Raw genomic sequence first — 14,761 nt, forward strand, 5'->3', positions numbered from 1 at the left:
GGGGGGCGGGGGGTAGCAGAAAGAACATATTTGGTGGGACCTCCAAAGTCAGAATTTCAGCTGCAAATTGGAGGGCGTGTGATTGGTGGCCCAAAACCACCCTCAAAGACATTCCCTGTGGTCCCGGACCAGGCAGTGTGCAGCTACCTCCCACCTCCCAGGTGCCCGCAGCCACCTCGGGGCAGGGTGGGGGCGGGCTACCCTGCACAGGCCTGAGCACCTGTACAGCTCTAAATCCCCAGCCCAGGTGGAAGGCACGCCCCCCCCCCCCCCCCCCCCCCCCCCCCCGGCCCCGGCTGTTTCTGCCTCCTGGGATGTCTTTCCCTGCCTTCATCGCCTGCTCCTCTTTCCCCTACTAGGAACCCACTTTGGTCTGCCACACCAGGCCTGGGATTCAGCTCTGAGCATCGGCACAGCTCAGTGCTGGCCTCCAGCGATACCACTGGCCCCACAGGCAGGCTGGACTTTGGAACAGGCCTGGGCCCAGTGGGTTGCCACCAACCTCTCTAGCCAGCAGACCAGGCCTGTCCCACGTGAGCTGCCAGAGTGCTCAGCTCCAGGGCTCCCAGAAGGCTGGGCCTGGGGCCATCCAATGCTGCTGGACATGACCACAGGTGTGGTTACCTGGCCCGCTCCACGAGCTGCTGGCCTCCTCCTCCAGACTCGTCTCTGGCTCCTGCCCCTCCGTCTCCTTGGAGCCTTCAGGGGATGTGGGGTGCGGTGTTGGCAGTGAGGGCGGGGGATTAGCTTCTGCAGAGAGGAAAACATTGTCAGGCCCCACCAAGCTCTGGGCACCAAGTTGCCTGACCTCTTGACCCATCCTTGGTGGCCAGGAAGGACACCAAGGCCCAGGTAAGCCTAAGGTCACCCACCCCTAGACTTGTTCTAATTGGGGAGGATCAGGCATCTCAATTTTTCCCCTTGGCCTTTAAAACCCCTCATTCCCTTCATTAATTGTAGCAATAATAATTGCTATTCCAGCTGCTGTTAATAATTAGAGTGCAGGATGCCCTGCTGGGCACGCCCAGGCCAGGGGCACACATGTGGGCTCCGCCTTCCCGGTCTCCTCCGCGGGCAGCTGGGGGCCTCTCCAGCAGGCCCTGCACCCAATTCTAGCCCAAAGGGCATATTTGCCTTCCCTGCTGGCCTGATAACCACCTCAGCCCCCAATCGATGAGCTCCCATAAAAGCCCCCCCTTGGTGACGTCACGCGCCCAGCAGGTTATTAATACCCGAGATAAGGGCCATGATTAACATCAAATAAATCAATCACACAGTATAAAAGTCCTATTATTTTTGGCTATAAATCAACGTGGCTGGCATTTGAGCTCCAGCCACTGAGAGGGAGCCGGGCTGGGCCCGCCCGAGAGGCAGATATTGCTCCTGCCGCCTTATCTCGCCCATCACCGAGTTATCACCACGGCCTGTGCCAGGTGCAACCCCGGCTGTTTTTTCCAGCTCCTTCCCCACCCCGCCCCGTGCAGCCCCAGCTCCCAGATCAGATAAGGGGCCCAGCACCCTAGGAAAGCCACCGGGTCAAAGTCCATAAGTAACCAGCCACTCGCCCTTTGGCAGAGGCCTCCCCATTAGTGCACGGCAGCTAATAGTAATCGTGATGGCGACAAGGGGCCCCTCACACACTCCCTCAGCCCCATCGGCCACCCCAAGGGGTTCACGCCCAGTTACAGATTCAGAAACTGAGGCTTAGGAAGGACAGGCACATGGGCTGGGGACCAGTGGGAGGGAAGGCTGGTGTTCCATCAGGCAATGTGAGATGATGATGATGGTGGCAGAGATAACAATAATGAACCAGAACTGGCACCAGAGGCCAGGCTCCCGATCCCTTCACATGGCCGCGCAGTCCCCAGTGAGCTGAGAATGATGGGAGCCCCAGCCCTGGGTTCAAGTCCCGCTGGCCCCGCCTCCTCTCACTGCATAGCCCTGGTGACTCCAATGGGCCTGCTAATGGGGAAAGGGATACAGGGGCCAGCAGGTCTCAGAGGACCAGGCTTGCTGGGCTCCTGAGTTTGTGGTGACCCCGATGCTCTGAGACTGGGAAATGCTGGGGGTAGGAGGGTCCGCAGTGAGAAGGAACCTCCCAGCCAGAGACAAAGGTCTGTCTGGGATATCTGTCCGCCTCCTGCCCCTCCTCAGCTTCTTGCTGCCCCCTCCTCCCCTGCAGAGCTCTCCTGCTGTCTACTCCACATCTCATTTCAATGTTGCCTCCCCTCCCCTCCCTCCATCTCTCCTTCACTCCAGTCATGCCCACCTATTTACCACCCTCCCAAATGGGCCAGTCTGTGGCTGTTTCCTCCACCAGGTGGCCTGGGGGTACCTCAGCCCCGGTGTGCATTCGTGGTATGAAATGGGAATGGGAGTAAAATCACCCCCACGGCCATGGTGGAGGATCCAGGGAGGCAGAGGAGAGGGAGCTGGGGCTCAGAGCAGATGGCCCAGGCAGAGCCCCGCTCCCTCGTCCTCCCACTACTAGCCTTCCAGTCTGTTTCTTCTAGAAAATAGGATGGGTGCTGACCTCCCCGCCCCCCCCCCGCCCCCCAGCACCTCTGCTCAGTGAGGCTCCTCCTCCTAGGGGTCTCGGGGATGTCTGGGGGTACAGCTATCCTGAGCCGGCCTCCTGGTGTCAGGTTAATTCACCCCTGGGTGGAGGGCTGCCTCTTCCAAAACTTGTTCTCAGCCTGAGAAATGCGTCCCACCCTCCACTGGGAAAACTGCCACCAGGAGGTCCCAAGAAGAGACTCCGGTGCCTGGGGTGGGGTGGAGAGCAGGTGGGGAGACAGGGGGAATCAATGTGAATCCAGACTTGGGGGTCAGACCCCTGATCAGGTGCGTAGGCTGTGAGACCCTGGGCCTCATTCCCTCATCTATGAAATAGGTCACCCCCAGTTCCCTCCAGCCCTGGGATCAAGCCGTTGGCTGGGAGCCACCCTGGCTTCTCCTCGCCCCATCAGGCACAGTTAGCCCACAGATACACCAAGTTCAATGCTACTGCACAGGTGTGGAAACCCAGGGGGGCTGGCTCCCATGAAGTCACAGGCCAGAATGTGAAAAGGTGTGGGGTGGCTCAGAGTGCCAGACCCCAGCCTGCCATACACATTGTCCAACTCACCTGGACTGGAAGGGCTCAGGGGCTTGGGCTCCTCCTTAGCCTCGGGCTCAGGTGCTGCAGCCTCCGGCTCTGGGAGGCCGATGTCTGCGGCCTGAGCCTCCTCTCCAGCCTCCATGTCTCCGAGGGAACCTGCAGACACAGCCCAAGGGAAATCGTGAGGCTCTGCTCCCTCATGGTATGCCCTGGCCACTCCATGGAGTCAGAGGCCATGAGGGGGCAGCTATCAGTGTGACCTGATGTGTGAACCTTAACCATATCAGCCCAACCCCTGCACCTAGGGGTCACTGGCCCTCCTGTTACACCTCACCTGCCCTACAGCCTCTACTGGCTCAGTGAACTGCTCTTGTCAGGACGATCGTCCCAGACTCCCACTCTGCTCCAAACCATGGTAGCAACTACGGGGAGTCTTGTGGTTTGGGGAGCTCTTGGAGGCTGCCTGGTCACTGTGGCCATTCCTCGTCCCACAGGTACGCTCTTGAGGGATTTGCAGAGCCCCACTGTGCGCCCACAGCTCCTGTGGGTAAACATCTCCTGGGCCTGGCATAGCTGTTCCCTCTGACCCAGACCCCTCCTCTAGGAAGCAGCCCACACCCAGGTTCCAGGTCTGGGAGCTTCTTGAGGGTGGGCCCCAGCACCCAGCACACAGGTCTCCGAGAAGCCGATTCCAGGAGTAAATAGCTGATGGGCACAGGTGAACACACGGGTGTCTGCAGTCACCCTCTGGAGGCTAGAGTGCCACAGGCCTAGGGCCCCCTAATTCCAATCCCCACCCTTCCCAGAGGCTCTTACAAGGGAGCCCCACGGAGCCCACATTACAGGTGAGAAGGCAGATGGGAGTCCAGGTGACCTGACCACAGCCCAGTCCTGGGAGGGTGTCAAAGCTGGACCCGCTAGTGCCCCTGAGTGCAGGCCAGGTTGGCAACCTCTGCTCCGGGGTCAGAGAGATGGTGCCGTACAGTGGGCAGAGAGAACAGTGGTGAACAGGTGCCCCTCCTCCTCCAGCTCATCAGATTGCCTAAGCCCCTTCTATCCCTGTCTCAGCCTGGGCCCCAGGACAGGTATCGGCGTGGGGCTGCCTCTGCCCCAAGTACAGCAGGTCCTTAAGTAACATGGATGAGATACTGTAGGAACCTAACTGCGGCTATATCACCTAGCCTAGGGCAAATTTGGTTCGTTACACCTCCAGTAACTTAGAGTCACAGAACCTCTAAATGACATTGAGGACTTACTGTACCTCCCCAAGCTCTTCCTCTGCAGCCACCTGTCCTGCCCCACCCACCAGTCACCAGGGAGACGACACTCACCATCCAGGTGTGGTGTGGGGGAGGATCCTGACTCAAACCCCAGCCACGGAATGGGGGGCAGGGAACGGGGGCTTTTGGGCCCAGGCCATTGAGCCTGAAGCATCCAGACCCTCTTGCTGCCGAGGAAAATGAGCAAGAAGAAAAGAGCAAGAAGCTGTGGTAGCATCTGCAAATTCACATGTCAGAGGTTCCTGATGGAGAAGGATGGGGCTTGTTTTGACAGGAATGGAAAGCACTAGAAGGGGACCTGAGCGGGGAAGAACGGAATGGCCACTTCTCAGGGGCCACCGAGCTCCCGTCCCCAGAGGCAGGCAAGCGGCAGTAGAGGGAGACTTGCTTGGGATTCACACCTCAGTGGCTGGTGGTTCCTGACCTTTTGTATGTCATAACCCCTCTGTGAATCCAATGAAATCCAGTGCTTTTTCCCCCAGAAAAACACAGAGAGGGACTAAAATATGTCCAGCTTTAGGGGCTTCTCACCGAATCACTGGTGTCCTCATTGGTGCCCTTTTTCTCCAGCTTTGCCAGGGTTTTCCAGGGGGTGAAAGAAGGTGGGTGGTTAGCTGATGGAGGGAGGCGGGGCCTGCTGATGCTTTAGGTGCCTGCCCATCCAGTCACACTGTGCAACCAGCCAGCGCCCCACACAGCCACAGGAACTGGCTCAAGGCAGCAGGACAGGGAGACCCACGAGGCTATGAGAGAATGTGGTGGCCGAGTTCCCAGGCTTACTTTCAAATCCTAGCAATTTACATGGACAGGGAGGTGCAAAGCTGGTTTTCTCTTTGCATTTCAGGGCCTCTCTCTGACCAAGGTGGGCGATGGCCGCTACAGTCGTGGAAACTTTGTTCCTGGGGGGGCAGGTGCCTTTCCTCATGTCCATGGACATCTGAGGGCAGACACTTCTAGAAAGCAGAAGTGCTGGGACCTCTGGATTCTGCGGGGACTTCCAGGCCGGCAGGGAGATAGTCAAACAATAGACAGGCCCCAAACCGCAACAACAGAAAATTATAAATGTGCTGTGAGGGGGGGATTCAAATGAGAAAGACAGATGCTACCAGCAGATCTCAGGGGTTGATGTTGGTGGAGGCTGACAGCTGAGGGCAAAGGAAGCGGCTTGTGCAAAGGCCCGGAATCCGGACAGGCCTCGATATGATATAGGAGGGAGGAGTGGGGAGTCGAGGCTAAGAGGAGAGTAGGGCCGACCTACAGGGGTGGGGGGTCGGGGGGCTGAGGGGAGGTAGATCCTAACCTGGAGGCACACAGAGGGTCCACACAGGGCTGCACGGTCATTTCCCTGCTGTAGCCCTCTGGCCTTAGCTCTAGCCTCCCTAGGACACCTCAGAGCTATAATTACTCAGACCACACAGAACCAGCCCCAGGCTAAGCCTCTGTGCTCTCGTCAATGCGCCCACACAAGCAGGCTGTGTTGGGCTGGGCACACCCCAGACCGGTCGGACTTGTGCCCCTGGGACAGGTGGGAGGCCTGACCCGCAGTAACCTCCCTCGGCACGCACCTTGGTAGGGAAGCACTGGATGCAGTGGAGGCCAGCCTCTGATCCCTCTCCCATGGAGTCGGCCCTGAGTGGGCACTGCCCATCACCGTGGTCAGCACACAGCCCTGAGGTCAGCCCATTTGCTGGCCTTTTTCTAGAAGCCCTGGTGCCTTCTGTAGCTCATTCAGAGCTGGAGGGGTTGCCTCAGAGCTGTGGCCCCTCCTGTTGAATGGGCCATGGGATTTCAAGGCCTCAGTTGCCTGTTCTGGAGAATGGGTAAGAAGCTACCTGCTTTCAGGGAATGCAGGGACCAGAGCATTGGGGTGGGGCTGACACTCCCTTCCTCATTCCTGTCAGGCCCCGGGATGTCCCCTACTCTTGGTGCCTCACCCAGGTGGGCCTCAGCCACCCAGGGAGGCCCTGAGCTCCTGTTGGGTCCATTTACCGGAGAACAAAGGCATCCGCTCTGCATCCGCTCTGCACAAAGGCGTGACAATGAGCGTGAAGAAAGAGGCAATTTATTCTAATGCTGCTAATTCAGTTCCAGCACAATTAACACAGCTCTGATAATGCAGGAGACAACTGCCAACCAGCAAATCGCTACAAGCCCACAACCAGGATGCAGCATGGCGAATCCCGCCCCACACTCGCCTGTGCGCACAGAGAGCATGCCACATTGTCCCTGCTTAAGCCCATGGCACCTGTTTCCACCTGGGTGCAGGAGGAAGGTTTCTCAGCTGGCAAGGGTGATTGTTGAGATGCTATGCTTCCCTGGGTGTCCTGGGCGAGGACAGAGCCTGCGGGGCCCCTGTGGGACCCTCTGCCCAGAGACCCTAACGGCTGAGCCAGCAGGAAGTGTCCTTGCTGTGACCTCAGACAAGGAACTCTAGCTTTCTGTGCTCAGTAATCACGCAGCTCCCACCTTACAGGATGAAGTGTGGTGACACCTGTATTTGAACTTAGCTCAGGGCTGGCACACAGTACATATGCCCCAGACATCAACTGTCATCATCACTACCTACTACCACCTACCTCCCAGCAGGGCCTAGGAAATGGTGGTGGTGGGGGGGAGGAATGCGCTATGATTAAGCACTACCCTGTGCTCAGCATTTTGTAAATGTCCTTTGTACCCCTCCAACCCCCTGTAGCCAGGGGTATAGCGATGATGGGGACCGTGTGTGGGGAGAGGAGGGTACACTTCTACCATACAGGGAGCAGTGGTGGGAGAGGACAGCGGGAGGGTGACAGGACCAGGTGGAGGGGGAGGCAGGGCCATTATGACAGTCATGATGGGCAAATGCACTTCCCAACACCTCCCAAGATGGAAACCTGAGTCACTCCCACTTTGCAGATGAGTAAACTGAGGTCCAGCAAGGTGAACTGACCTGCTCATGGGCCTGGGCGAGGAATCAGTGGTGGGGCAGGTGGGGAGGAGTCTTCTCCAATAAGCCACCCTTCCAGATACCAGCTCAGACCAAGGCCCTTCTCAGTGCAGGTGCGGCCTCATGCCGCTCCTTAACCTGCAAATGACCTAGAGCGAGGACGAGGCTGACCCCATTGCCTGGTGGGGTCCAGAGGCCGATGCCCAAGGCCGAGCACCTGTCTGGGGGGTGCATGTGGGTGATGACAGTGGTCACCGCCAGCCAGGGCAGCCCTGGACATGGCCCCCGCTGCCCGGAGACCCTCGGTTATCACGGTGAGCAGACGCCAGCCGCTGCAATCAGTCTCCTGCTCATTAAGCTGATGCCGAAATGGAATGAAAACATAATAGCTATTTGATTGGGGGTGAGATATTTTGCATATTGGCTCAGCACTGATAGTGGAATTTCATCAACTCCCTTTTTTCATGCTTTAAAACTGAATTACAGAGACAGGCTCTGTGCAGTGGGATGATCCCAACTCCTTCCAATTCCCGGAGCAGCAATGATTAACAAACTCCTGGCTTTGATAGCAAGGCAACTGGGGGGTCCTTCTGAATAACTGCCTTGAAGAAAGCAAGAGCTGGTAGCCGAGGAGGGAATAAAATCCCTCCGGACTTCAGCCCCCCATGTCGACCTTCCAGGTGGCTGAGGATGGAGGTGGCTTGAAGCAGTGGCTGGACCCCCCCCCGCCCCACCCGCAGACTGCACCTTGTTGAATGGGGGCAACTCTGACCATCCCCCGACCAGGCCATTGGAAACGTGAAAGAACCAGGGCAAAGGCCCAGTGAGCCCCCACCTGCACTGGATCTTCCCCGATGCCTGCCCATTGCATGGGCCATTTATGCCTCCCTGGGAATGTCCTCTATAGTCCAACTTACAGGGGAGGAACAGGTACCGGCATCTGCCCAGGCACCCCTTCCTGTGTTAGAGTGCGATTTTAAATGCAGGCTCACTGGCGTGGGGGACAGGTGGACACTGTAGGGTTATGGGCCCTGCTCCTCTCTCACCAATATCCTGGCCTGGCTGGAGAAATTCAGAGCTGGGAGAGGGTCACTAGGCAGACCCTGGGATCTGATGGCTCATTTTTAATCCTTGTTCTTTCATTCACTCACTCATCAATTCACTAGCTCAATTCTTCACTCACTTTTTCATCCACCCATCAATCCTTTCCTGAGTCTGCCAAGTGCCAGACCCCACAGGCATTGGAGACCCTGCAGCAACTAAGATGTACCCCCAAGAAAGGAACATGAAAAATGCAAGTGAGGCCTTTGCCACAAAGAAGAGGTGGAGGTGCCAGTCAGGGAAGGCTTCTTGGAGGAGGCAACAAATGAGTAGTGACCTAGAAGGAGACAAGGTTGCCTGCAAATGGGGCCAAGGAAAAGCATTCCAGGTAGAAGGAACAGCAGGACGTTGAGGCTGGTAACCTTGTGCAGGTCATGCCTCCCTGAGTCTGGTTTCCTCGCTGAAAGCCTGGAATGATAGTAACCTCCTGTCATGGGCTGGGGTCAGGGTTCAGGCAAGATGGTGCCAGTAGGTGCTGAGCACAGATTTGTGGTTATTATTACAACTCTTATTATTTCAGCTCTCCACGGAAGTGCCACCGGGCCCTCTAGAGGTGGGGATGGAGGTGACAGGGCTGGGGTGCTGAGGGGCTGGGGGCTGGGGAGGGCAGTGCAGGCAAAAGACTGGCAGAAGGCCTGGCCTCCTGTCTTGCTGGCTCTGGGCAGCCAGTGGGCAGGTGGGAGCTCAGTGCTGCCAGGAGAGAGACCCTGGCCTCTGGGTGGCACAGTGGCCAGATAAGGCCCTGATAACAGAGAGAAAATAGCAACAGATTCAGACTTTCCCACCACTGGGCCGCGGGCACCTCGGGCCATGGTGGGGACAGAGAGGCGGTGGGGACAGCCCTGCTCTCCCTGAGGGAGCCATACTCTAGGGAGCTCAGGGTGACAGGGACCCGGTCATTCTGGGGGCTCAGCAGACAGAGCTGGGCCTGAATCCTGACCTCTCATCAGGAGGCAGTGTGACCTCTGGTGACGCTCCCCTCCCCTGGGTCCTGGCCAGCATGACCTTCCCAGGGCCAGCATGCCTCTCTCCACACTATGGGGATGCTCACCTACCTCCCTGGCTGTGGTGCAGGGAGAGCAGGGGTGTACAATGACTGGCACCCAGGGCCCCACCCTCCAGGAGCTGGGACACAAGTGCACAGCCTTTGACAGTTTAGGAAGCTCTGCAAGAGCCCTCTTCAATATTGGCCTGTGGGGAAACTGGTTCCTCTCTACAGATGGGGAAACTGAGTCAGGGAGCCCTACACCAGCCCCCACCTGGCCTCATCGCGGGTCTTGGGCTATCTGCCCACGTAGACTCTTCTTCCCACACAGGAGGGCTTTAATCCAGCTAGTGTTCGACAGACAGGAAACCAAGGCACAGAGTGTAGGGGCAGCTGGTTGTTCTGGCCAAGCACCTGCCTGTCAGCTGCACCCTACAGCCTGCAAACTCCACTCACTGTCCACAGCCCGTATGACCAAGTGCCTCGTACTTATGCCCAGTTCTGACAAGCAGCTGAGTTGCTTTCCAGTCCAGGTGGACGGAGAGAAGCAGGTTAGAAGAGGAGAGTGCTGGGTAGGGACAAGGCAGGGTCAGGACCAAGCCTGGAGAAGCAGGAGGGAGCCCAGTATATGGGGCTTTGGTCAAGACATGATATCCCCAGAGCCCTTAGTGGGAGAGGCCCCAGACAGTCTAGGGGCTGATGAGGTCAGCTTGTGCTATCCAGGGGACAGGGGCATGCCCAGTAGGGCCTCTGATAAAAAAGGCTCACTTAATCAGAAGTTCTTCAACAGTTTCTTTAACATGAACAGAGGCAGGTTTCTGGACCATTGCCTCATTGGAGAGCACAGCAGCAGAGGGGTGGGGGCCCTCTTGAGGGGTACAGGCACCCACAGGAGGAGGCTGGAGCTCGGAGAGGGCCTCCTGGACACCCAGCCAGGCCCTGGCACTGACCAGCCCTCCTGGTGGGTTCTCTCATGCCCACTTCCCACCAGGAGGCTGAAGGCTGGCACCAATATCACATAGAGCCTGGTAATCTCAGTGGGTCCATCTCCTGCCCACCCCATTCCCCTAAATATGGCCTGAACTGCCTGCTTCTCTCCTCGCCACTGCCAGTGTGGGGTCTAGTCCATCAGCAGAGCAGGTGCCCCTTCTGGGCCCTAGCTCTTCCCTGCTCCACCTTCACCCCCAGAATGACAACCAAACCCCTTCCGCTGCCCTGGCTCTCCAGCCACAGCGCCCCGGCCCATGCTGTCCCTCCGCCAGGATACTCTCTTGCCCCGTCTCTGCCAGGTTAAGGCCTTCTTACCACTCAATTAACTCTTCCTCCCACAGTCTGTGTGTCCCTGGAGCCTCACATTTATTTGCAAGTCATTTGTGTAATTTTCATGAGAGTCGGGGGTGGGAGAGCTGGTCAGCTGATGATCCCTGCTGGCCCTGAAGTGCCCAGAGGGAGGATGAAGGGTGACCCACCTGCAACCACCTTCATGGAAGGCACTGCCACGGTTGCCCTAATGGGGTGTTCAAGGACTGCACCAATGGCCATGAGGATAAGGATGCTGTTGGCGACACAGAGGGTCCCAGTGGAGTGCAGAGGAGTCTCTGGAGCCTCAATAGGTACAAACTAGGAGGGGCACACAGGCCCCTGCTGTGGCCTGCCAGTGGCTCTCATCAACCCAGGATCAGTCCCAATGACAGCTAGGGTGACCACAAAGAGGATGTTGGCAAGATAATCTTGGCTTATTTGAGCAGGCAGCCTGTTCCTCTGAGAAGATCAAGCATCTGAACCTCTGCCTGTTCTGGGGACCTGGGGCAGACGCACTCCCTCACTGGCCCTGCCCCCCCCACCCCTATCTGGACTGCACGAGTGGGCCTGGGGCAGAGGAGACACAGGGACCGAGCAGCTTGATTCTCTACTTCTCCACCAAGGGTCAGCCAGGCGCTGATTGAATGCACCCTGTGACAGAGCACTCAGACTCTTCTTCCAGAGGCACAGATCGGGGTCCCTGGCCCTGTGCCTCCCAGGTCTTGGTGTGCCCATCACAGATGCTGTGTATGCCTGCCAGGCTGTATGCCTCATAGCTCAGCAGGCACCCAGGCCAAGCCTGGAGGTGCTGGTGACTGCGGCTGTCCCAGTAAGCCACGCTGGAGGAGGGTGGCTGTCACAACCAGCACACCCTGGGCCATCTGAGGGCAAAGAGATGCCCTCAGCATCAAGCACAAACTTGCAGTGCCTGGGGCGTGCCAAGCAGGGGCCCCATGTTCTCTCGGAACACAGAACCATGCTCTCATGGACAAGAGCCACTGGGACCTACTCCAGCTGCTAACAAATTAAAAAGATCTTATGGAGATATAATTCACAGACAATAAAGTGTTACTCAGCGTTTAACAGTGTGTTTATTAAAAGTTGGGAAGAACAGGCATATGTGCCCAAATAAAGCCCAGGCCCCCTGTGGCCCAGTCTCATGCAAAGACACTAGCACCTTTCCTTGTCACCTCTCCCACTGCCAGCCACCAGAGCCTCTCACTTGGCCCCAAACCCAGCCAGGTCCATGCCTTTGCCCTCCCTTCCCGCACTTGAATGTTCTTTGTCCCAGCTTCTCTCTCCTTTCTCCCAGGTCCCTTCTCCCCACACCCTCTCGATCACAGTCCTGGCAGCCAGGCTGGCTACCTACCTCACTGGAAGGGTGTGGAGGAGGCCTAGATGCCAAGGACAAAATAAACCTTCCTCTCAGCAGAAGGTGGGTGGATGACAGGTAAAGGCCAGCAATCATACTCATGTGGATGTCTTGTCCCTGTGTCCCCATTATGCCTGGGGGCTGCTGTAACCAAGGACGGCCCCCCAATGAGACCTACTGTCCACCTGTGTAGCTTTTGGGACAGGAGGACCTCCTCCCAGGCCTCAGGGCCCCCTTACCCTGTGGCCACCCTCTCCTCCTTAGGCCTCGACCTCCTGGCCAACTGTGGTCAGCTTCCCAGCTCCTTCTTCCCAGGGCTGTCAGCACAGATGCTAAGGTCACGCTCTTGTGGGTGGTTGTCTATGCCCATGTCCCCCACTGTACTCACCTGGAACCCTCCACACCTTGACCTGCCCTCCTCTGCTCAGCAGCCCCCATGGCTTCCCATCTCTTTCAGTGCCAGAGCCGAACCTCAGCCCATGCCAGTATCCCACCTCTGCAACAGCACCGGGTACATAGTAGGCCCTTAATGAATACTGGTGACTGTGATGGGTGTGGGGGAGGGAAACAGACTGCTCACAGATGGCCTGGCTCAGAGCCAGGTGTGGCTGGGAGCCTGCCGGGCTCCCACAGGAGAAGTCTGGGGTAGAGGAGTGAGGGGACTTGGGGAATGCTGTTTGGCCCTAGAGGGGAGCCTTGGGGTCTAAGCCCATGTGAGGATGGATGATGAGGGGCTGTGCCCGGATCTTGGGGTGTGCCACCTCCCCCTCCAACTCTCTGTTCCCTGAGGCCAGGGCTCAGACTCTACCAGCCACCCGCTGTGTGGCCAGGGCCAGCATGCCTCTCTCCGCTCTATGGGGATGCTCACCTACCTCCCTGGCTGTGGTGCAGGGAGAGCAGGGGGTGTACAATGACTGGCACCCAGGGCCCCACCCTCCAGGAGCTGGGACACAAGTGCACAGCCTTTGACAGTTTAGGAAGCTCTGCAAGAACCCTCTTCAATATTGGCCTGAGGGGAAACTGGTTCCTCTCTACAGATGGGGAAACTGAGTCAGAGAGCCCTACACCAGCCCCCACCTGGCCTCATTGTGGGTCTTGGGCTATCTGCCCACACAGACATTCAGGGCAAGGCAGAAACGCGCTGGGCCAGGTTCTGGGCATATGGCTCTGAGGGTAGGGAGCCTGCCCAGGCCTTGATTTACACACCTGGCAAATGGGTACTGACCTGGACCTTGTAGTGCTGTTATAAGGAGTGGATGGGAAAGGGCTTTGCAGGAGGCGAAGATTCCCCAGATGTGGGTTATTCCTAAGAGTATATAACTCCTTCTACCAGGGTCCTGAGAGCCTGCCACTTGCTAGGTCAACCTGAGCAAACAGGTTCAGACGGTGTGCGCGTGTGTGTGTGTGTGTGTGTGTGTGTGTGTCCATTAGGGTGGGGGTGGACACACTATGGCATCTCAGATACCATGAACAGCTAAGGCAGTATAGGATGGAAAATAGCAGGTGGGTGTGGAGTAAGAGATTCTTGTAGGAGGAGGCAATATTAAAGATGCGACTGTGAGTAGGGAAGACCACTCCAGACAGGGCACTGTCAATGCAAAGCTCCGGAAGTGGAAAGAGTTGGTGGGTTCTGGCTCTGCCGCTGAGGATGGTGGAGGTGGAGAAGCAGTGGGGTTAGAGCACTAGGCAGCTGGCTGGGGGTTTATTCTCAGCACCTGAGAAGCTAAGCAAAGATTTCAGGCTCTGGACTGAAGGGAGGCCAGCTGCTGTGGATGGCCACCACCTTCAGCCAGCCACCCAGGTAGCTGGGTGCCACCCCCTTGGCCTCGATCAGGACCCTATCTTGCCCCCAGCCTGCCCCCTCTCTAGGGCCAGGGCCAGCAGGCCGGTTCACCACCCCCCCTCACCTTCCACCCCTGTCCTCAGGGGCAAGGGCCGGGCGGGGCAAGGCAGAGAAAGGGGAGGCGGAGGAGGCGGGAAGAAAGAGCGGGGCCTGAGAAAGCCCAGCCTGGCTGATAGGGGAGAGATTGGTTTCAGCCAGAGCTGCGGCCCTGCCAAGTCCACATCCTATCGCGCGGCCTGCACTTACTCAACATTCATCTCCGCTCAGCTCAGAAACTTTATCAACGCTGGAGGTTGGCGCCATCTCTGGGCCTGGCCACTCCCCGCCCTCTGATGGGCCTGATAGCCACTGATAGATTACATGAGATTGTTTCACTCCGAGGACAGATTACTAATACTCCCAGGGGAGGGGGTGCAGACCACGTGGCCCGGGCTGGGTGGGGAGGGGCCAGGCCACTCGTGGGCCCTGGAGAACACACTTGGGGCCGTGTGGCAAAGACCCCCAGCATGTGACTGATGGGGAGGTAAAGGGGAGAGGACACGGCATGGGGTGAGAGTGGTGGTCAAGGCCATGGGGCATGGCAGAAGCAGCCAAGGCCACAGCATGGAGTGGCAAGCAGGAGGCAGCCTGGGGAGGAGACGGGGAAATAGTGCCGAGAGAATGAAGCACCACGGGCTCCAAAGAGATTCTCTCTCCCGATGGGCTGATAAGGCTGATAGATGGGAGCGGGGCTGCGGCTAATGGAGCCGTCGCCCGGTGGCCCCCACGTCAGATGGATGGAGGCAGACTGCTTCCTGGAAGGGGACAGGGCTCCAGAGTGACAGGGCCCTGCCATCTGGTAGGCGGGGCAGG

The 14,761-nt window shown here is 58.0% G+C and overlaps 1 protein-coding gene across 3 annotated transcripts in view; it reads right to left on the reverse strand.

Moving 5' to 3' along the window:
- ZFPM1 (zinc finger protein, FOG family member 1) overlaps nucleotides 1–14,761 on the reverse strand; it is a 72,189-nt gene that overhangs the window by 39,394 nt on the left and 18,034 nt on the right. For all 3 annotated transcript variants that reach the window (XM_070397728.1, XM_070397727.1, XM_070397729.1), the window contains exons 2-3: nucleotides 3,128–3,256; nucleotides 625–750 (exon numbers count right to left, since the gene is read on the reverse strand). In XM_070397728.1, the coding sequence (XP_070253829.1) occupies nucleotides 625–750; nucleotides 3,128–3,256 (255 nt within the window). The remainder of the gene's footprint in view (nucleotides 1–624; nucleotides 751–3,127; nucleotides 3,257–14,761) is intronic.

The sequence above is a fragment of the Myotis yumanensis genome, unplaced genomic scaffold (assembly GCF_028538775.1).
Source record: "Myotis yumanensis isolate MYYU_CA2020_CCGP unplaced genomic scaffold, mMyoYum1.0.hap1 SCAF_18, whole genome shotgun sequence".
NCBI classification, from domain to species: Eukaryota; Metazoa; Chordata; class Mammalia; order Chiroptera; family Vespertilionidae; genus Myotis; species Myotis yumanensis.